The sequence below is a fragment of the Podarcis filfolensis genome (genome assembly GCF_964270895.1).
Source record: "Podarcis filfolensis genome assembly, chromosome: 17".
NCBI lineage: Eukaryota > Metazoa > Chordata > Lepidosauria > Squamata > Lacertidae > Podarcis > Podarcis filfolensis.
Genome location: NC_139621.1, coordinates 30,614,477 through 30,636,290, shown reverse-complemented (window position 1 = coordinate 30,636,290; position 21,814 = coordinate 30,614,477). Strand labels below are relative to the sequence as shown.

General features: G+C 44.9%; 1 protein-coding gene and 1 long non-coding RNA gene across 2 annotated transcripts in view; both read right to left on the bottom strand.

The window, feature by feature from the left end:
* LOC310752670 (neuronal acetylcholine receptor subunit alpha-7-like) overlaps window positions 1–16,102 on the bottom strand; it is a 112,379-nt gene extending 96,277 nt beyond the window's left edge. The window contains exon 1 of the mRNA XM_083593568.1: window positions 15,592–16,102. Coding sequence (XP_083449694.1) covers window positions 15,592–15,670 — 79 coding nt within the window. The 5' untranslated portion in view covers window positions 15,671–16,102. The remainder of the gene's footprint in view (window positions 1–15,591) is intronic.
* The window catches only part of LOC310753143, a 254,263-nt gene that overhangs the window by 144,312 nt on the left and 88,137 nt on the right, over window positions 1–21,814 (bottom strand). The window lies entirely within an intron of this gene.

Below are 21,814 nucleotides of genomic sequence, written 5' to 3'. Positions count from 1 at the left end.
TTGAGGAGGAGCACTCTCTTCCACAAGTTGGAGGGCAGACACCTGAAAAGGAGAGTCTCCTTTTATGAATGGAGTCTCCCTCCATGATTAAGAACCCTGGAAAACCCCACTCTCCCTTCTTGCATGCATGAGCGGAATGCCTGACGGCAGTTTTGGAGAATTCACCGCACAGTTGTAGCACAGCAACAGGTACCCTTCAAACATTTCAGTAGCGTTCTGGGACTGTCTCCCAAGGAGTCATCCTGAAGCAGCTGAGTGGACAGTTATGTGAATCCTTATCACGAAATGCCCTGTTGGGGGTGAGACTTTCATGGGAGAGGGACCCAAGTGATTGACCCAGCCCATGTGTTTGCAGGACTTTAAAAATGTTAAACTATGGGATAAGCCCATGGAAAAGAGGCTCCCACAGTCATGTTTAAAGATTTCACAGCTAGCCTGAAACCCCTTTGACATTTTCTGACTCCAGGATTCTGTACAAGGGATGGTTCCCATTTAACATTTTGTACTCAGGTAGAGATGTCCCAGTGCAAAATACATGAGCCTCTTGTTAAGTTAGTGAGATGTGATGTGCGTGAATAAAATATGGAGAGTCTCCCTTTAAAATATTCAGAAGTGGCAATCCAGAAAGATTCAGACAAAGCTTCCAAGTATTTCAGGACACGAACCTAATTTTACACATGCATGAGCTTCACACTTAATGCTCAACTTTTATATTTAATTTCCAGGAAGCTATACCAAGGATAATGGTTTAAACCTAGAATGGGACCCATCTCACAGGTTACAAAATATGAAGACATTGCTTCTACATAGAAGTTTGGGCAAGTCCCATAATGTATGACAGTGCTACACCCATGAAATTATACACCCTACACAGGCAAAGGAGGCCTGTTCTGATCATCTACAGGTGGGATCCAAGCAGATTATTACACCCATGTTACTTGGGTGCAAGAGCTCTGGGTCTGGAACTCTGAGATTGCATTACACTCAGCAGCTGTAGGCTGTGTGCACATGGCATTGTGTGTATATATTACTTTGTATTCTAGAATTGATGCAGACCAAGGACTTGTTTTTTTCTACATGGTCCACACACAGTCTTGATCTATTGCATACCTTTTGCCCCTAGAAAGCACTTCTTGGAAAACTGGTTTCATTTAAAAAAAATAAGCTCATTGCAGTTTGATTCTGCATTACGCCACAGTGTGTCCATTTGAAAACAGACATAGGCAGCCCTGACCATTGCGGGGAGGGGTGTACCCAAACCTGCCCTATGAAGTTCTGGGTTAATGTATGCAACACTGTCCAACTTTTTCAGATAAATAACAGGGACACACGTCTTCTGGCATATGCTCCTGGGTGACTCATGTGGCCTGTGCCGTGATTTCACCCTACAAAAAATGCTTTTCTCGGGTCAAGATTGTGGCATGTGAGATCGCGGTACCCAAAATGGCCGTCACGATCTGCCACAAAAAAGGGATGTCCTGTTATTTCTGTGACACTTGACAGGTATGTGTATGCTAGGATCTTATTCATCACTTCCTTAATAAATTTTAAAAAATAAAAAAATGTCCAGTAGCACCTTAAGGTAAAGGTAAAGGGACCCCTGACCATTAGGTCCAGTCGTGGCCGACTCTGGGGTTGCGGCGCTCATCTCACTTTACTGGCCGAGGGAGCCGGCGTACAGCTTCCGGGTCATGTGGCAAGCCACTTCTGGCAAACCAGAGCAACGTACGGAAACGCCGTTTACCTTCCCGCCAGAGTGGTACCTATTTATCTACTTGCCCTTTGACGTGTTTTCGAACTGCTAGTTTGGCAGGAGCAGGGACTGAGCAACGGGAGCTCAGCCTGTCGTGGGGATTCGAACCGCTGACCTTCCGATTGGCAAGTCCTAGGCTCTGTGGTTTAACCCACAGTGCCACCCGCATCCCTTAGAGACCAACTTAGTTTGTTCTGGGTGTAAGCTTTCGTGTGCGCACCAACATGGCTACCTACCTGAATCTAGAACCACTTCCTTATTCATTCTTCGTGGGGCATGTTAAGAGGTTTGTGGAGAAGGAGTGGAAAACCTCATCCAAGGGAGGGTTTCAAATGCATATCAAGTAACCGCACATACCACACTTTGCGGATGGCAGGATCTAGAATCAATCAAGATTGGAAGCAGCATGTTGAAGATGAGCGCGAGTGATTCAGGATTGAGGAAAAACTACATTTTTCTGCTACAAATGGGTTGCTGTTTGTCATAACTAAATACATTTCCAAGAGTGTGGTGGTGCTTGAAGAGAGAAAGAAAAAACTTTTCAAAGTTACAATTCTGGCAAAACAGACTATTCTGCCACCTTTAAAAAAAAAAATTAAATTCCAGTGACCGTTTATTTACCGCAGGTTATTAAATCAGAATTTGACAGCTTCATAAAGGAGTTGAGCTGGAGGTCACCCATATTTCCCCTACCAGCTCAGACGAGAAACCATTCGTACAACGGCTTATCTTTTCTTCACAGCCCTACAAGCTTAGCTCCAACCCTCAGGCAGAAAATCTGTGTGTTATCTATAACAGTGAATTTGCGCTTTCTTTCTAAGCCACTGCTGCCGTCACCAGCATCCTTTCAGCCACAAAGCAAGACGCAGCAGTACATTCCACACACACAACTAGCTGCAACCTTTCACAGGCATATAGACTTTCCTTCCTTTGGATACCCCAGGTGGCTACTTCTGATCTAGACTATTTGATTTCAAGGCCAGGGAATGCTTATTGTTTAGCTTCCCACACTCTGAGTCCCATCTTGACACAGGAGGTCCTGCTTTCTGCAATGCGGAGCTGAACTACGGCATTCCCTACTACAAGGTGCTGTGACGGCCACCACCTTGGGTAATTTTGAAAGTGGATCCATCGAATTCATGGAGGACAAGGCTATCAATGGTTACTAGACATGATAGCTATGTATTGCCTTTGGTGTCAAAGGCAATATGTCTCTGAATAGGGGCTAGGGGTGGTGCTATGGTCTAAACCACTAAGCCTCTTGGGCTTGCTGATCAGAAGGTCGGCGGTTCGAATCCCCACGACGGGGTGAGCTCCCGTTGCCCTGTCCCAGCTCCTGCCAACCTAGCAGTTCGAAAGCATGCCAGCGCAAATAGATAAATAGGTACCACTGCAGTGGGAAGGTAAACAGCGTTTCTGTGCACTCTGGTTTCCATCACGGTGTTCCATTGCACCAGAAACGGTTTAGTCATGCTGGTCACATGACCCAGAAAGCTGTCTGTGGACAAACGCAAGCTCCCTCTGCCTGAAAGTGAGATGAGCGCCGCAACCCCACAGTCACCTTTGGCAGGATGTAACCATCCAGGGGTCCTTTACCTTTACCTTTATGTCTCTGAATACCAGTTCCTGGGAATCGCAAGTGGAGAGAAAACTTTTGCAGACAATTTTGTTTCGGTCCACATTCAAAAGTGAACCTACTTAATTAAAACTCCCTGAAGCAATATACAAACTGAAATGTAGCCATCTGTTGAGATTCTCTATTCACTAAATTTTGCAACGCACTTCTCCAACCATGTATACAAAAATGCATATACTAGTTCAGTGTTTCCCAAGCATAGGTCTCCAGCTGTTTTGGACTACAACTCCCAACATCCCTAACTAGCAAGACCAGTGATCAGGGATGATGAGAATTGTAGCCCAAAAACAGCTGCAGACCCAAGTCTGGGAAACACCCTACTAGGATAAAGTGTGTGTTAAATGCGCACAATAATGATAATGCAAAAAATACATAACTGATTGCAGAAATGTATATATTTGACAACATTGCATACAAAATTGTGTATATCAGAAGAAATTCACACTAAAATGCTAATGACTTTTCATGAGGACTTCTCTTTAAAAAAAAAAGCAAACTGATGTAGAAATGTGGAAAACTGATCTTAAAACTAGAAAAATAAGAAACAGAGAGAAATTGAAATTGATACCTTATGGGTCTAAGGAAAGATTCTCCTGGCTCAACCACAAAGTCTGTTGGACAATGGTAGGCTGATCACTGGTGGAGGAACGGGAGTGTGGAGGGAGTGGACCGCCCCCAGCACCACTTTTCCGGTAGGGTGCCATTGTGGTGCCCCCCCAACACGCGCTGTGGACCCCCGCGCGCTCCAGGTGCCACGTCCCCACAGGCGACACGCCACACCCCCTCCTGCTCTCCACCCCCGGTAGCGAAGCATACAGCTTCGCCACTGAGGCTGATACAACCTAGCTCAAAATGTGCCACAAGTCTAAAACAGCATCTCAGTGTGCAGCGGTGCAAAGTTCTGTGCGACATTGAAGAGACTCATCACGTGCATCAGGAGAAGCCACGAGGCCCAGGGAAGCCCATCACCATGGCAAGAAGGCCTGCCCCATCCCTGTATATTTTGAGGGGCTGGGCTGTCCTCAGCCCCATAGAGTTGGGGCTGATGTCAGTATACATGCATGCAAGTGCCTCCATAGAATGGAAGGCATCAAGGCAAGCCACATATTGCATGGCAAATCAAGTGCATGTAAAACACATATATGCCCTATGTTGCACTTAGAGGACATTAGTCCCTTTTCACATCTGGGGGCAACCGAGGCATGGCAATGTGACCAGCTCTAGATTGGTCAGAGCATTCATGAGTAGAAATAACAATTAGGTAGCAAATAAAAGCATCTCTGGGCATATCATCGCTGAGCAATAACAGCTTTGGCCTCCCACCACACTTCAGCATAAGAACCAGAAATTAAGAACGCTTCACAAAAAAGCAGACTTCTCTCACACACCACTTTTCACATTCTTCTTATGCTACTGTCTCCCTAGGAGAATTTAATCCCTCCATTATTTAGACAACAATAAGTTATCGGCTAACTAGCCAATACAATAAGTCCAATGAAAGAAGTGTTTCTCTCAGCCCTTTGTTGGGGTTCTGTCAGGATTTACACTGACGAAAAAAACAAAACCTAAAGGCAAGACTAGAGAAAGTGTCTTTTTGAGGCTTATTTACTTCGAAATATTGAAGCAGTATTTACCACAGAGTGTAGGAGCAAACCAAAAGCACAGTAGCGGTAGCTGTGATAAGCAAAAATGCATTTCAGAAGCTTTCACAGAAAACTTACCCAAGTGATCATTCTGAGCTGGTGGAGTAGAGAAGAAATCAAGATACTGTAGTAAAGAAGGAAGCTTACTGCCCCAGTGAAGTATTGGTGGGAGAACCCACACGCTATATGAAATCCCTCTATATTCATATGATATTTAAATGGCAACTCTGTGGGGGTTAATGATGAGAGGAGCTAAGTTCATTCAGCATTCCTAAAACAATGGACTTTAATGTTACCAAAATTCCTGACTGTGATCTGACAGCAATACAGTACAGTGGTACCTCAGGTTACATACGCTTCAGGTTACAGACTCCGCTAACCCAGAAATACCTCGGGTTAAGAACTTTACCTCAGGATGAGAACAGTAATCGCGTGGCGGCAGCGGGAGGCCCCATTAGCTAAAGTGGTACCTCAGGTTAAGAACACTTTCAGGTTAAGTACGGACCTCCAGAACGAATTAAGTACTTAACCTGAGGTACCACTGTATTTGCTTCCTGGCCTCTCCCAAACCAGATTTCCTTTCACGTTCCAGTACATAACACTAGAAAGCTCCCTTCCTTTGACCCCCCCCCCATTGTCTTTCAAGACTACTTTGGATTCTAGTGACGCCCCAAAATATTCCACCCCATCTTCTCTCACATACATCATAAGCAGAAAGTGCTAACAATGCTACCTTTACTAGCTAGGCTTCCTCTGAACTCCTTATCTGAAGCATCTGACCTGAGTTTGTGAATGCACTACAGGTGCGTGTTGTAAAGATAATCTTATTTGCAGCTCCCAAACTCTGATTTGACAGAAAGATCAGATAGCTACAAACATAGGTAAAAGAGCAGAGACAGAAAGTAATGAGATTGAATCAAATTTAAGATGAGAATCAATCTATCCCATCTTTTCATACTTCCCTTAATAAATTCTACTACTATGATAGATAAGTAACAATAATGGAAGATCTATTAGGCAGGCTACTTGCATAGCAGGAGTCTTACAAGGCTCAGGGAAGTGCAGGATGTCACAATAAGAATATTTATGCAGGGGTGCATAGGCTTCTGGGACAAAAAATGAATATATTTTTCTCAAACATCAATCATCATTATCAGCTTGCCTATTCACACCTCTCTTCTGCCCTTAATCTGTGTCAAAATTGAACCAGGGCAACTCTGTTTTCTAAGATCAAGAATCCTCACTCACTTAGTATGGAAAGAAAAGCACCTCTCAGTCTTTGCTGGGTGACTTTCCTTTGCCACAGAACAAGTAACAGTAAAATGTTCAGAGGAATTCAGAAGCAGGTTGTACACAGGCAGGATTTACAGTGATTGCTCTAAAATGGGGAAAAAATCAAGAATCATAAAGCAGTATGGGGGGAAAGTCAAAAAGCATAGAGCGGTATGGGAGCCCAAGAGACCATCTTACACCAAACCATCGCAGAAGCTGAAAACATTGGCAATCTACAAGTGCAGGAATCCCCAAACTCGGCCTTCCAGGTGTTTTGGGACTACAACTCCCATCATCCCTAGCTAACAGGACCAGTGGTCAGGGATGAGGGGAATTGTAGTCCCAAAACATCTGAGGGGCCGAGTTTGGGGATGCCTGTACAAGTGTGTGTATTTGTGATTCCCAAGGGAACAGCTTTAGCTGCCACCAGCTTGTAAAAGGGAGTAAGAACCCAAAAGAGGTGGGCTGGGAAGGGGAGAAATGTATAGGAATGGGAACATTTAAAGAATACAGTTTTGAAAACATGGCAGCTTTAGCTTAAATGGGGCAGTTGGAAAGTATGGTACAAACTCAGGTGCACCAATCAAGGTTGGGAAGGATAAAAGACAAGTAAGGCAGAGACACTGTGTCTGCTCAACTTTCTCCATTGATTGGCTGCTTCGGGAATGCCACTGGACTGTTTGCTCTTTGTATTGGACCCAGACTGGCATTTGTCCAGTTAGACCATCTTACTACTCTCTAGTGTTGCCCTTGGGACTGTGTGCCCTATCAGGACTTACCTCTGCGAATGCCAAAGTTCAGGACACCTGAGCTCTTGAGAAAGGACTTCTCACAGACTTGGCTGCTAAATGGACACATTGCTGCTGACACTCTGCAGAACGCTGTCACGTTAATGAGGTCTTCCCTTTAATTTTCCATAAAATATGGGAAAGCTGTATCAAATCATAAGGACTTGCTACTTGGTTGTTTTTGTCAGAGAAGGTCATTGCTCCTCTGAGTCACCCTACTTCCTATGCACTGTTTCCATAGCCTGGGGTTTCTCAAACTTGAGGCTCCAGCTGTTTTTTGGACTACAACTCCCATCATCCCTATCTACCAGGACCAGTGGTCTGGGATGATGGGAACTGTAGTCCCAAATAAGCTGGAGGCCCAGTTTTGGGAGACACTGCTGTAGCCCATCCTTCATCGCCTCTTGTGGCGTCTTTCAGATGGGCCACTCTATCAATCCACATCAGGCCTACACAGCTTGTGATCCATCAACACAGCCTACCAGGCCACTGGGAGTTTGTAAGCTTTTCTATTTTTTATTGCTTGCTTGGGACTTCGCAAACTGAGGACGGGCCATTAAGCACCTGGCAGGTCACAATAGATGAGATGCCTCCAGCTTGGCAGGTGACAACTTGCACAGGCCTGGCCTGATTTACGACGGCATGCAGGCAGTTCTTTTAAAATATCATGTTAGCCTCATAATTCCTGCTTGACTGGAATGCTAGCCTTCAAACAATTGCTTTGTCACAAGCTGCATTAAGTTTAATGGACTTGTATCAGTACTGGGCTGTGGAGATGAGGCTGGATGGTTTTCCCTGCAGGCCAGTGCTCTTGTTGGTGCCTCTGTCTTTGGTTTTTATAGCTCAATGCATTGGGAATGTGCCAAAGGATGGGGACCCATGGCTGCTTCCACCTATTTCTTCCTCCAGACTCATGCTTGACATTGCCCATGTTGGCAGAGTAGCTAAATTTCAGCTAGGAAGCCACATCAGGAGTAATACTGTCTAAATTTCAAGAAAAATGTCCAAACACTTGTCAAAATATTCAAAAACATTTACTTGCAGAACATATCGCTCATACCCTCCAACATTTCTCCAATGAAAATAGGGACATCCCATTCCATAATAGGGAGGTGGGTGGCGCTGTGGGTTAAACCACAGAGCCTAGGGCTTGCTGATCAGAAGGTTGGTGGTTCGAATCCCCGCAACGGGGTGAGCTCCCATTGCTCGGTCCCAGCTCCTGTCAACCTAGCAGTTCAAAAACACGTCAAAGTGCAAGTAGATAAATAGGTACCACTCCGGCGGGAAGGTAAACGGCGTTTCCTTGCACTGCTCTGGTTCGCCAGAAGCAGCTTAGTCATGCTGGCCACATGACCCAGAAGCTGTACGCCAGCTCCCTCAGCCAGTAAAGCAAGATGAGTGCTGCAACCCCAGAGTCGTTCGTGACTGGACCTAATGGTCAGGGGTTCCTTTACCTTTTTATTCCATAATAACAATTTTATTATTTATACCCTGCTCATCTGACTGGGTTGCCCCAGCCACTCTGGGCAACTCCCAACATGTAGAAAAACATAATAAAACATTAAATGTTTAAAAACTTCCCTATGCAGGGCTGCCTTCAGATGGCTCAGAGGTTGGATAACTCCATACCCTCCCGCATTTCTCTGATGAAAATAAGGGTGTCCTAAGGAAAAGTGGGACATTCCAGGATCTAATCAGAAACCAGGACAGTTTATGTAAATCCAGGACTGTCCCTGGAAAATACGGACACTTGGAGGGTCTGATAGCTGAAGAAGAATATATGCAAAGTATTTACATTCACATGCTTATCCAAGTATGGGCTTTGTTTTTCTTAGTTGAAGATTGCAGCTTCTTCCTTAAACATTCAAACAAATTGTGTCTTTCTCTCTTTCCAGTACTTGCACTTAGCCTTCTGAGTATGACCCAGCTAGGCCACACAGGTTCCTTCTGAGCATAGCTGTCAACTTACAGACTTGAAAATAAGGGACCAGCAGCCTCGAAAATAAGGGATCAGCAGCCAAAATAAGGTATTTTGCTTAGCTTATACATAAATCCGGCACTGATGGAGCCATGCTGCTTTTGCTGCCACTGACTGTGTTTTGCAGGGGGTTGGACTAGATGATCCTAAGGCTCTACAACTCCGACCAAAGAAGAGGGGCAGACAAAACTGATGAACGACGCCGAGATGGCAAAGCTTGCAGGTAGAATTACACGTTGGGGCTGCCGTCATCCTGGTGTGAGGAGTTCCATTGGCCCTTCCCCGCCCGAGAGAGAGGGAGGGAGGGAGAGAGACTCTTGCCCACGCCACCCGTGAGCCCGGCATGAGGTGGTTGCGCCACCGCTGTGGCCACTGAAGCACTGCCCTTCTGCCTCCCTCCCCATCCCCTCCTCTTCCTCCTCCCTCAGGCCGCCTCCTCAGCTGCCGCCGCTGCCACCTCCGGCTTCCCCTGGCAGCGCGGTGGAAGTCTCGCAAGAGAGGGGCTGCCTGCCCGCCCGCTGCCACCCGTCTCTTCACGACGCACCCCTGAGGGGAAAAAGGGAGAGACAGAGACACGGCAGCTCATGCGCGCGCTCTCTCGAGGCAGAGGACCCCGAGCCACTGCTTCCCTCCCAAGCCGGGCAAGCATGAAACCCAGGAAATTTAAGGGACATCATCAATAAGGGACAGCAGCGGGACACGGCACTGGGATAAGGGAGTTTACCGCCAAATAAGGGACGGTTGACAGCTATGCTTCTGAGAGGTTTCCACTTAATAGGCCAGACATTGAGTTCTGTTCACCATATGAAAGCAAGTGGACAAAAGGACCCAGGAGAGGATCAGGCAGAATTAGGTACCCCGTTTTGCCTGTATGTTTGAAGGTAAAGTGTGCATTCTCCATTGAATGCCGTAGGATTTGATTCTGAACAGATGTGGGAAAGGATTGCGGTGCAAATACTGCATTCCTGTCATCACCATCATACATGTAAGTGCTTCACATTCAACGGTCCTGTAAAGCAGGCTAAGAACTGATAGCCCCCAAGGAGGGCTGGTGTCCATTGGTACTGGTAGAGTGGAACAAGGACTGGAACCACCACAAAGTGGCCTATCTCCATATAATAGACTAAGAGACCAGCCTGAGAAATAGTGGCTTATTCAAGGTCACCACTGAGGGCTTCCAGCTCAGGCTTTTAACTGCCACAGTACCTAAAAATAAATCTGACTGCTTAAAGAATGATGGTGTATTAACATATTCTATATGTGCTGCTGCTTAACATAGTCCAATTGTGTACCTAGAGCGCTTTCCTGACAATTGTAATAAGGGATGATTGAAAGTACGGAGAAACCTGTTTAGTTTACAAATTCCACACACAGTCTGTTCTCTCCTTCCACTGCCCCTTGGCATGACACAGCCTTGGCTTTGCCTTCTTTGGAGCTGGTCAAATACTGCTTACAACAGCTCTGTGTGTCACCTCCAAATCTTCTGCGGCGTGTTGCAGCGGCATGCAAAATGGCAACAAACTGTTGGTGAAAAATGATTTAAACAACCTGTGAGGAGAGAAGGGCAATAAAGCCGATGCATTAAGTAGAGCAGACATTCCTAGCCAAGTGCAGAACGCCTGCCCTTTGTAGAAGCCTGGCTGCAAGCGTATAGATCAGGCATGAAGAACCAAGCTCTCCAAATGTTGTAGGACTCCAACTCCCATCAGCCCCAGACAGTATGGCCAGTGGTCAGGGATGGTGGGAGTTGCAGTTCAAGCACTGGGAAAGCCACTGGTTCCCCATGCAATAGAGAAGAGAGAGAGAAATGATCAAGACAGCTATAATCATAGGTGTAAGGGACATGGGTGGCGCTGTGGGTTAAACCACAGAGCCTAGGACTTGCCGATCAGAAGGTCGGCGGTTCGAATCCCCGCGATGGGGTGAGCTCCCGTTGCTCGGTCCCTGCTCCTGCCAACCTAGCAGTTCGAAAGCACGTCAAAGTGCAAGTAGATAAATAGGTACCACTCCGGCGAAAGGTAAATGGCATTTCTGTGCGCTGCTTTGGTTCGCCAGAAGCTTCGTCATGCTGGCCTCATGACCCGGAAGCTGTACGCCGGCTCCCTCGGCCAATAAAGCGAGATGAGCGCCGCAACCCCAGAGTCGGGCACGACTGGACCTAATGGTCAGGGGTCCCTTTACCTTTACCTTTAATCATAGGTGTTGTTGTGGGGAAGTACATGAAACACATTGAGCACTTGTGGGTGTAAGCACTATAGAAGTACTGACTATGATTATCAGAATTCCTACTGAATCTGAGGAAACCCAGAATATGTGGGTGAATTTAAACAGCAGAACCCCTTTCAGACTGGTGGTTTGTACACTAGCCGGGGCGAGGAAGAGTGTCTCTGCAGCTTTTACAGGGTTGCCCAGATCCCTCAAGCCACTTGCACTTTCCACATGCAGAGCTGTGAACAGGTGACTTAAGTAGTGAATGTTGACAATGGTAATGACCTGATAGGCAAGGTTTCCCAAACTTGAGCCGCCGGATGTTTTTGGATTACAACTCCCATCATCCCTAGCTAGCAGGACCAGTGGTCAGGGAGGATGGGAATTGTAGTCCAAAAACAGCTGGAGAACCCTATTTAGGGGAAAGTAGGCAATTTCCATCTCACCATCCCCCCCAAACAGACCCTGGAGCTAGCCGTCAAACCTGACAATACTAAACAACCATCTCTGCAACGCTGCATACTTGTTCCAACCCAACCCAACAGTGTCTGCCGCTCTGTGTGTTGAATGCACAGCATCTTGGGATCCAAAGACATTCCACCTCCACTATGGTCCATTTCATGAGTATCTTTCAAGTGTTACATTCAATGGAGGGAAGGGAGTAGGGTTCTGCATGCCTTTCCCTCTTCCAAATGCTACATTTTCAGTTCAGTGTGTTACATTGGAGGTGAGTTTTTATTCCTTTCTAACTGCAATGCCAACCAAGTTTCCCAGGTCAGATCAGGGCCCTCACAAATCTTCATGTCCATCACTCTGCTTTTCTCTACTCTATTCCTATGCACAATATCTCTATAGTTTTCTAGATCTCTGTTTCTCTGCTCTACTCTTTGCAAGGAACAGGTACTGCCTACAGAGTGCTGAAAAGCTCCAGGGAATAATTTTTTAAGCAGAGCAGGGGAGGATTATAAAAAGTAGTTAACGCTGTTATTGATAATCACTCACTTTACCTGTGGAAATCCCTAAGCAGCTTACAGATACAATCGAAGTACTGCAACCAAATCCAACAGTCACAATCACCACCATCAGGACTTTGAATGTCATTTCAGCAGATAGATCATATATTGTGCACCTTACAGAATCGTTATATGAACATGTATTCTGAAACAGCAGCCATTCCAGATTCAACACTCACTGATTTGTCTGACAAATAAAGTATCAAGCCATGGGGTGAACACCTTTAAGGACTCTTCTGCCTCCACCTCTGTTTTTACCACTTTGAATTAGGGATGAGGAAATCTGTCAATTTTGGTTTCTCATTTTTCCAAACTTTAGTCAAGTTCTCCACATTTCCAAATCAGTTTGAGGTAGTGTGAGGTAGTGTGTGTGTGTGTGTGTGTGTTTAAAGAAGTCCTCGTGAAAACTCACCAGCAAATTTCTCCTACGGTAAACAGTTTTCTAGGCAATTCTGCCTAAGATGCATATTTTTGCAAAGCAATTTTCCCTGAATATAACACATGACTAATGTATGCATTTTCACACACACTTTCCCCTAGCATATGCATCTTTGTAAACATTGCTTGGCTAGAGAACCGCCCTCCAAAATTTGGAGAGTTTTGAAACAGCACATTTTTGTTGCTTGCTGTTGTAATTTTGTGTTTTGATTTCCCTCCCGGCAGCGTAAGGCTGCGTAGATTGCCTTCCCCTTCCCTCTTTTATCTGCACAAGAAGCCTGTGAGGTAGACTAAGCTGTGAGTTGGTAGTTCAGACACCAAAGTCGCAAAACTGCACATCCTTAAGAGTATTTCTTGCTTGCTACTATTTATCAGGTTTGGCAAAGATTTGTTCCGTTCCGTTTTGACGTTCTGCTGTAAATACCAAGACAATGAAACGTTGCAGTTAAAGCAAGGAGGCTGTTTTGTCTAGCTTTGTTGCATGATCTGTGAATGACATTACATAAGAACATAAGAAGAGCCTGCTGGAACTGACCAACAGCCCGTCTAGTTCTCAGAATGGCCAAGCAGATGCCTGTGAGATGACCACAAGCAAGACCTGAGCACCATAGCACTCTTCCTTCCTACAGTGTCAGGCAACTGGTATTCAGAAACATACAGTTTCCCACTGTGAAGGCAGCACAGCCATCATGGCTGGTAGCTTCTGGTAGCCCTATCCTCCATTAATATGTCTAATCCTTTTAAAGCCACATGTCCTCCAACATTTCTCCGATGGAAATAGGGATGCCCTATTCCATAACAGCAACAGCAACAACAGCAACATTATTTATACCCTGTCCACCTGACTGGGTTGCCCCAACCACTCTGGGCAGCTTCCAACATACAGTGGTACCTCGGGTTACAGACGCTTCAGGTTACAGACTCTGCTAACCCAGAAATACCTTGGGTTAAGAGCTTTACCTCAGGATGAGAACAGAAATCGCATGACGGCAGCAAGAGGCCCCATTAGCTAAAGTGGTACCTCAGGTTAAGAACAGTTTCAGCTTAAGAACGGACCTCAGGAACGAATTAAGTTCTTAACCCAAGTACCACTGTATATAAAAACATAATAATTTTTTTAAAAAACTTGCCCTCTACAGGGCTGCCTTCAGGTGTCTTCTAAAGGTTGTATAGTTACTTATCTCCTTGGCTCAGGGGTCGCATAACTCCATGCCCTCCAACATTTCTCCGGTGAAAATAGGGACATCCTAAGAAAAAGTGGAACATTCCAAGATCATATCAGAAACCAGGATTGTTTCTGTAAATCCAGGACTGTTCCTGGAAAATAGTGGCACTTGGAGGGTCTGAATCCATCCACATTGGTGGCCATTATTGCCTCCTGTGGAAGTGTACTCCATAGTGTGAGGCCTGACATGCATTTGTTTATTGCTTTTCTGTCCAGGAGTTCAAGGTTGTGTGCATTTTCCTCCCCTCCCCTTTCATATTTGTAACAACCCTGTGAGGTAGACTAGGCTGAGTTAATATACAGCGGTACCTCGGATTAAGTGCTTAATTCATTCTGAAGGTCCGTTCTTAACCTGAAACTGTTCTTAACCTGAAGCACCACTTTAGCTAATGGGGCCTCCCGCTGCTGCTGCGCCGCCGGAGAACGATTTCTGTTCTCATCCTGAAGCAAAGTTCTTAACCCGAGGTACTATTTCTGGGTTAGTGGAGTCTGTAACCTGAAGCGTATGTAACCTGAAGCATAAGTAACCCGAGGTACCACTGTATGTACATAAGCAGCAGATCTTGTCAACAGATTGCTGCAGAAGACAAGGGAAGAGTGGGCCTTGAGGAAATCCTGTTGGCACCACGGAGTGAGTGCATTTAGGACCACAGGCAAAGATGAAGGCTTATCTCTAGTCCAGGTTTCTCAGGTCCAAGTCAGATCAAGTTTCTCAACAGGGGTTTACCCTCTATATTGCGTTGATTCTTACCTTTCAATAAGAACTTCCAAAGTAACTTTCATGATCATCTTTCATAGTATCCAATTTAGCCCTTCGTCCGGCTTTCCTATTCCCTGTCTATTTTACTGAATTGCTTCATTCCCATGCAATTTCATAACTGATTTAGCTGTTGGGTTACACGTACAGATTCGTTTTATGTACCTTATATAATAGATTCATCTCCAGGCTGATGCATCAACAATTCGAGTTAAGCCAAAACCTATTTATTTAAACCAGTAGCCATGATACTAATATAGAAGATTAAATCCAGGTATTGTATCAACTACACAGTGAGCCAGACTCCCCTAGCTAATACTCTTTACTTTTCCTTTTGTCCATACCTAACTTAGGAACCTTGTATTATAGAAATGAACATATAACACGGAAAAGATTGAAACAGAAATAGTTCATCTCCCTCATCCTTACATCTCAAGCCCAATAAAATGATCCACAAGTCCTCTTTAAAGCGTTCCTATCTTAGTCTGCCCTATCTGAGAAATATATGCCATTTTATGTTCAAAATCCAACACTGAAGCCGTCACAGTCTTTTATTTCTATTATTGACATTTGTATTCACAGAGAAAGTTGTCAGAGCAAAGAGCTCTCACACATCCCTGCCTTGGGGGGGGTCAAAAATATCAGAAGTACAACATCAGTTCACAGGTGTTTGTTTTTTTAGTATATATATTAAAAATCCTCTGCTTTGTTTTATTCCTGTTTGTACTCATTGTACGCATCCCATTGACTTTGACGGGGACAAATAGCCCCTGAAAAAGTTTCCCAATGCACATCTCCAGGGAAATCAGAACAGCTCGTGTTCAGCAAAGGACAAATCATCATCATCGCCACCGTATAATCAGGAAAATCCAGAACTTACCTTTAAAAAAAGACAGGAACAAGGATGCCCAGAGATACAAGCCGGAATAGACGAAGCCCAGACACCGCTCTGTGAGCATTGTCAAGCCACAATTAGGAGTCTAGGCAGACACCAGACACCGTGAAGGAAGTCTTCCTGTCAGCTCTGAGTGATGGAGAGAGTCTCTGGCTAAGAGAGATCGCAATATCCAGCCAGCCAGTTTTGCTACCGCAAAAGAAAAGGATATCGGTCCAAGTCGCACATCACTGTTTATTGCTGGTAATAACTACATCTAAGTGCCAGCGACTTAATTAAGATTGGAAGAAGGGCTTTTTCTCTGCGCGTCTCTTCTTTCCCTCACAAGCGCTCTGCACCTTTGCTAGTGCCAGACAGAGGGAAGAAGCAGGAGCACGGAAGCTAATGTGTGCGGGGAAGGGGGAGGAGAAGGAGAAAGAAAGGGACATTGCTGCCTCTGAGAGATTTTCCACATTCCCTCTCTCTCTCTCTAACAGTAACTCTGGGCCAACACGTCAGCAGTGTTTTCTACGCTAGTACGAGAGTGCCTCTAGAGCTACATGCCAGGCAGTGCGAGACGAGAGCGCCGCTCTTTTTCCTTTTCACGGTCGCTGATGGAGCAATTTTCAGTCAGAGAATTACAGCATGACATTGTTTGCGACCTAATGTTGGAAGAAGAGAAGTCTAGGGAGGAAGTTGCAGCCTGTTAACAGCCGTAGGGTTCAGAGCCTTAGGAGGAATCTGTTGCACCCCACAACACAGACTTTCTTTTAGAGGCTCCCCAAAGAGAAAAATAAACCGTCTTTTTCAACTGTACTGCCTTTTCCAGAGATTGCTTCCTTTCATCCCCTGTTCCGGTCCTTTTTTATGGCCCCAAGATGTCGCTGCAAAATTCGTCTTAGCATTCCAATAAACAAGACAACACAAAAATGTATATCCCTGAAGACTTTCTTTACCCATTACATTTGGATATATTTTTTTCTCCAGATCACCAAATTAGGAACATAGGAAGGTGTATTATATGGAGACATACCACTGGTTCAGCTAGAACAGTATAATTGACTAGCAACAATTTCCCAGGCTTTCAAGTACGGGACTCTCCCGGTCCTCATCAGGAGATAATGGGAATTGAGCCTGGAACCTTTCTCATGGAAAGAACCTGCTCAGCTATGGTCCTTCATGTCATGCTATGTCATAACTTCATGTTATGACTTTTACGCATACCAGGACTCTCATTGGAACATCCCCTTGCACATGGTCATTCTCAGGGTGCACCATTTTTGCAGCGAATTCTTGGGCAGTTTCATACAGGGGCTTAATACAGTGGAACCTCGGGTTACGGGCCGTCCTCCTTACGAACGCTTTGGGTAACGAGCTCCGCTAACCCAGAAGTAGGTCTCCTGGTAGCGAACTTTGCCCCCGGATGCGAGTGGAAGTCTCGCACCGGCAGTGGCGCAGCAGCAGCAGGAGGCCCCATTAGCGAAAGTGCGCCTCAGGTTAAGAACGGTTTCAGGTTAAGAACGGACCTTCAGAACGAATTAAGTTCATAACCAGAGGTACCACTGTACAGTGGTACGCTTCAGGTTACAGACTCTGCTAACCCAGAAATAGTACCTCGGGTTAAGAACTTTGCTTCAGGATGAGAACAGAAATCACACAGCGGCGGTGCGGCAGCAGTGGGAGGCCCCATTAGCTAAAGTGCTGCTTCAGGTTAAGAACAGTTTCACGTTAAGAACCGACCTCCCGAACAAATTAAGTTCTGAAAATGGACCCTACAGGTATCACAAATGGGACATTGGCAACAGGGGTGGGTTGTGTGGTGGTGTTTTTTTTAATGTACCAGATTCCCATGTCATGTGAACACTGTAAAAACAACTGCATGTCTGTGGAGCACCCTAATCCACAACAAGCACCCATGTGGAGTACAATTCTAATTTCCACTGATGGTGATGGGTGGTGGTGGTTAGAGTGGTGTCCTGGTGCTGTTCCACTGGGAGGCCCCCACTACGTCCAAGTGTATGAAAAGCTACAGGTGGTAGCGTGAAAAGGCCCCAAATGGGGCGTTTTAGAGGTACAGTGTCAACAGCTTTGGTTCTGCTTAATTGAAAGCCCTCAATTCCTTTAGAGCCCAGTCCTCAGGCCCTTCATGCCAGCCTGGTGCTGGCCTAGTAAAATGGAAGATAGAACCACTTTCTGCCTACTCCCACCATGGCCAACAAGCCTGTGAGACAACAGGAGTTAGAGGGTGGCAGTGTTATGCAACCCTCGAGCCAAGGAGATAAGTAACTATACAACCTTTAGGAGACATCTGAATGGGAGGGAGGTTTTTTGTAATGTTTAATGTTTTATTATGTTTTGATATCTGTTGAAAGCCACCCAGGGTGGCTCAAGCAACCCAGCCAGATGGGTGGGATATAAGTAAAATTATTATTATTATTATTATTATTATTATTATTATTTACTGAAGTTCTCACCCTGGGCCAGCAGGGGGATACTGTAGATAGTTATGCAAATAAGGGATCAAAAGTGACGTTCAGTGATTGGATAGTTTTAGAAAGTTGTTACAGTTACGATGTACTGGAGCTCTATATAAGCAGGCTGACTGAACCCTTCAGTTCAGTTCTGTCCTGGCCTGTGAATAAACAAGAGCTGCTTGAAGAATCGCTGTGTCGTCTGATATGTTCACCCACAACCTAACAATTATTAAATAGGATGTTCCTATTTCCATCAGAGAAATGTTGGGGGGCATGTATTCATCACCTCATTCTTCCTGGGCACAGACAATTTCTCTCTGATACCCCAAACTGCTTTGAATGCATTTTTACCTAGAAAAAGGGAGGTCTAAATTTTAAAAATTAACTTTACTTGATCATGAAATGGCCCTTCCCTGCCATTCTTTTTGTGGGTCCATGCACCATTTCCCCCAATGTGATGTCCTACTTCTTTCTCCCTCATATTAGCAGTTTTCAAACTGTGTTCTAGAGAAGTTTCTTAGGGAGCTCTCTATGAAACATGAATTGGTAACAATAGACAACCTTCCATAAAATAAAGCTTCTCCGACTCAGTGTCCACTCTTAATCTGAAAAATACATGGCACAAAAGGGAGAGGGATTGTGAGGGAGGAGGAAAAAACCCCAAACTCTGGCCCTGGTTTTTACTTAGAGAGTTCTTATAAGGACCAGCTGGAATGGAAACAGGTCAAGGCGAGGAGGAGTCCAGAGTTGTTCTCTCAGGTGAGTTGAGGCAGGTCCGTCCCTCCCTCTGCAGCGAGCCGGATGGAATGGCTTTTGCCAGGTGTCCAATGGCTACTCTAAGCTTTGTCATCCCTCCAGTGAGTTCTGTGCGGCCATTTTGTACATTTCCCCTGGTGCTCAGGAATGTTTCCTGTTGCTATTAAACAGAAGCAGCATCACTGGGTGGGTGTAAAATCAATATTGTGTGATTTCCACAATCGGGAGCAGCAGGACATAGCTGCATTCTTATGGTAAGCGCAAACTTGTCAGGGTTGCCCGCCTCTCTATATTTGTGTTATGCCACACTACCCATGGCAGCCATTTTGTGTTATTCCACATACTCAACGTAGCAGTTGTTTTGTGACAGGTGCCTCCAACTGTCTCTCAAAGTCCAAAATGTGCCCACAGGTCTAAAAAGATCAGTGACTCCAGTTCCAGTCATTCACAGGTCACCCATAGAAAGTCCATGTGTGGCAGTAATTCAATTTTTATTACACCCTATAGGGGAAAGACACCTAATTAAACCAACCTACACCATGACCATCTCTGCAGTAATCACCCATTTGTTAATAGATTTGATTGTTTATTGCAGTAGAACATTACTAATAGAGTTACTCAACTCTATGACCTTCCAAAAACCAACTGATCTGACATCTCTTTTCCCATTTAATTTTTAATAGCCAGCTTTTGTCATCATAATATATTACGGAAAACGGCACTAGCAAATGAACCTCTGCTATTGATGCTGTGCTGGGACTTCAGTCTAACCCGACAGTAATCATAATTAAGATTATAATTCTCATTTTCTGTAGAGACATCATGGCAATTAAATCTATTCAGGGAGTAATTATTTTTCTTCTTTTATAAAATGATTCTCTCTCTCTCTCTCTCTCTCTGTGTGTGTGTGTGTAGGCTAACAGCAAACATATATTTCATCCCTTGCTATACTTTTTAACCAGTACCATTCACCAAGAAGGTTAAGATCTTAAGCGAAATATGTATCTGTCACTTTTAATTAAGCTTACCGTTGACAATGTGTAAGCAGAGAATGTGAAAACAGGGGTATGAAAAGAAATACTTGTTTTTCCATCCATGTTCCTTGCCCATGTTCAAATCATCGTAGATAATATTGTTTTCTTTCACAGCCAGTTCACATGGTCCTTTCTCAGCCATGTGATCTAATATTTATATAAACATATACATTACGACCCTTTATTCTTATAGATTACATTCTATTACACATTACAATTTCATTCTTAGTTAGCAATTAATATGTTATAATTGTCAGTACTGTAGATCAGTAATGTTCTTTAGAGGTTTGTTACATTCCGTCTGTTTTTATTTTATGATCTGTTTTATTCACTTATAAACCGCTTTGGATACTTCTGTAAAAATATGAGATATCAATAAGAAGTGAAATTGATCTCCTTTGAAAGGAGGAGAGCCATTTGCATGGGAAGCTGCCTTAGTTTAACTCAGATCATAGATTCATCTCACTCAGTATTATATATGGTGGATTTCGAAGGGGCAGAGACCAAATTGCAAACATGCGCTCGATTATGGAGAAAGCTAGAGAGCTCCAGAAAAAGCATTACTTCTGCTTCATTGACTATGCAAAAGCCTTTGACTGTGTCAACCACAGCAAACTATGGCAAGTTCTTAAAGAAATGGGAGTACCTGATCACTTATCTGTCTCCTGAGAAATCTCTATGTGGGACAAGAAGCTATAGTTAGAACTGGATATGGAACAACTGATTGATTCAAAATTGGGAAAGGAGTATGACAAGGCTGTATATTGTCTCCCTGTTTATTTAACATATGCAGAATTCATCATGCGAAAGGCTGGGCTGGGTGAATCTCAAATCGGAATTAAGATTGCTGGAAGAAATATCAGCAACCTCAGATGACACAACCTTGATGGCAGAAAGTGAGGAGGAATTAAAGAACGTTTTAATGCCAATCGGTGGAGGCAAGATGGCGGCTGTAACAACTTCTCCTTCATGAACCCTCCGGATTACAAACCTTTTATAGCCTTTTATAGCCTTTTATAGCCGTCTTTTTAGCTGTTTTTATTAGACTTTTAAATCATTTTACCTTTGTTAGAAGTTTTAATCGTTTTACTTCTATGGTTGGCCAATATATGTATCAACAAGGATATTCAAACCTTCTGCTGATTAGTACCGCTGCCTTGAAGATTGGGTTATGCTGAGCAGTGGAGGAGGAGTAGCAGAGGATGAAAGAAGAGAGCGCAAAATATGGTCTGTAGCTCAACATCAAAAAAATGAAGATCATGGCCACTGGTCCCATCACCTCCTGGCAAATAGAAGGGGAAGAAATGGAGGCAGTGAGAGATTTTACTCTCTTGGGCTCCTGATCACTGCAGATGGTGACAGCAGTCATGAAATTAAGACACCTGCTTCTTGGGAGAAAAGCAATGACAAACCTAGACAGCATCTTAAAAAGCAGAGACATCACCTTGCCGACAAAGGTCCATATAGTTAAAGCTATGATTTTCCCAGTAGTGATGTATGGAAGTGAGAGCTGGACCATAAAGAAGGCTGATCGCCGAAGAATAGATGCTTTTGAATTATGGTGCTGGAGGAGACTCTTGAGAGTCCCATGGACTGCAAGAAGATCAAACCTATCCATTCTGAAGGAAATCAGCCCTGAGTGCTCACTGGAAGGGGGGTTCGCCCCAGGTGTCATCACTGAAGGGGGTGACATTCGGTGTGCTGCCTGCCCGCAACTCCCAAGCCTACCCCGAGCCGTTGGAGGAAGGAGCGGAGCTGTGCCACCTTGCCGGTGGCCTCCCCCCTTCATTTTGACAGCTTGGAGGAGGCTTGGGAGTTGCAGGCGGACGGCGCACCATTGCCCCCCACTCCTGGGCTGCTTCTGGGGGAGAGCCTCCTCTAAGCTGTCAAAAGGAAGAGGGAAGGGAGGAAGGCTGCTGGCAAACTGGTGTGGCTCTCTCCCTCCCTGCCCCCTGGCCAGGAAGC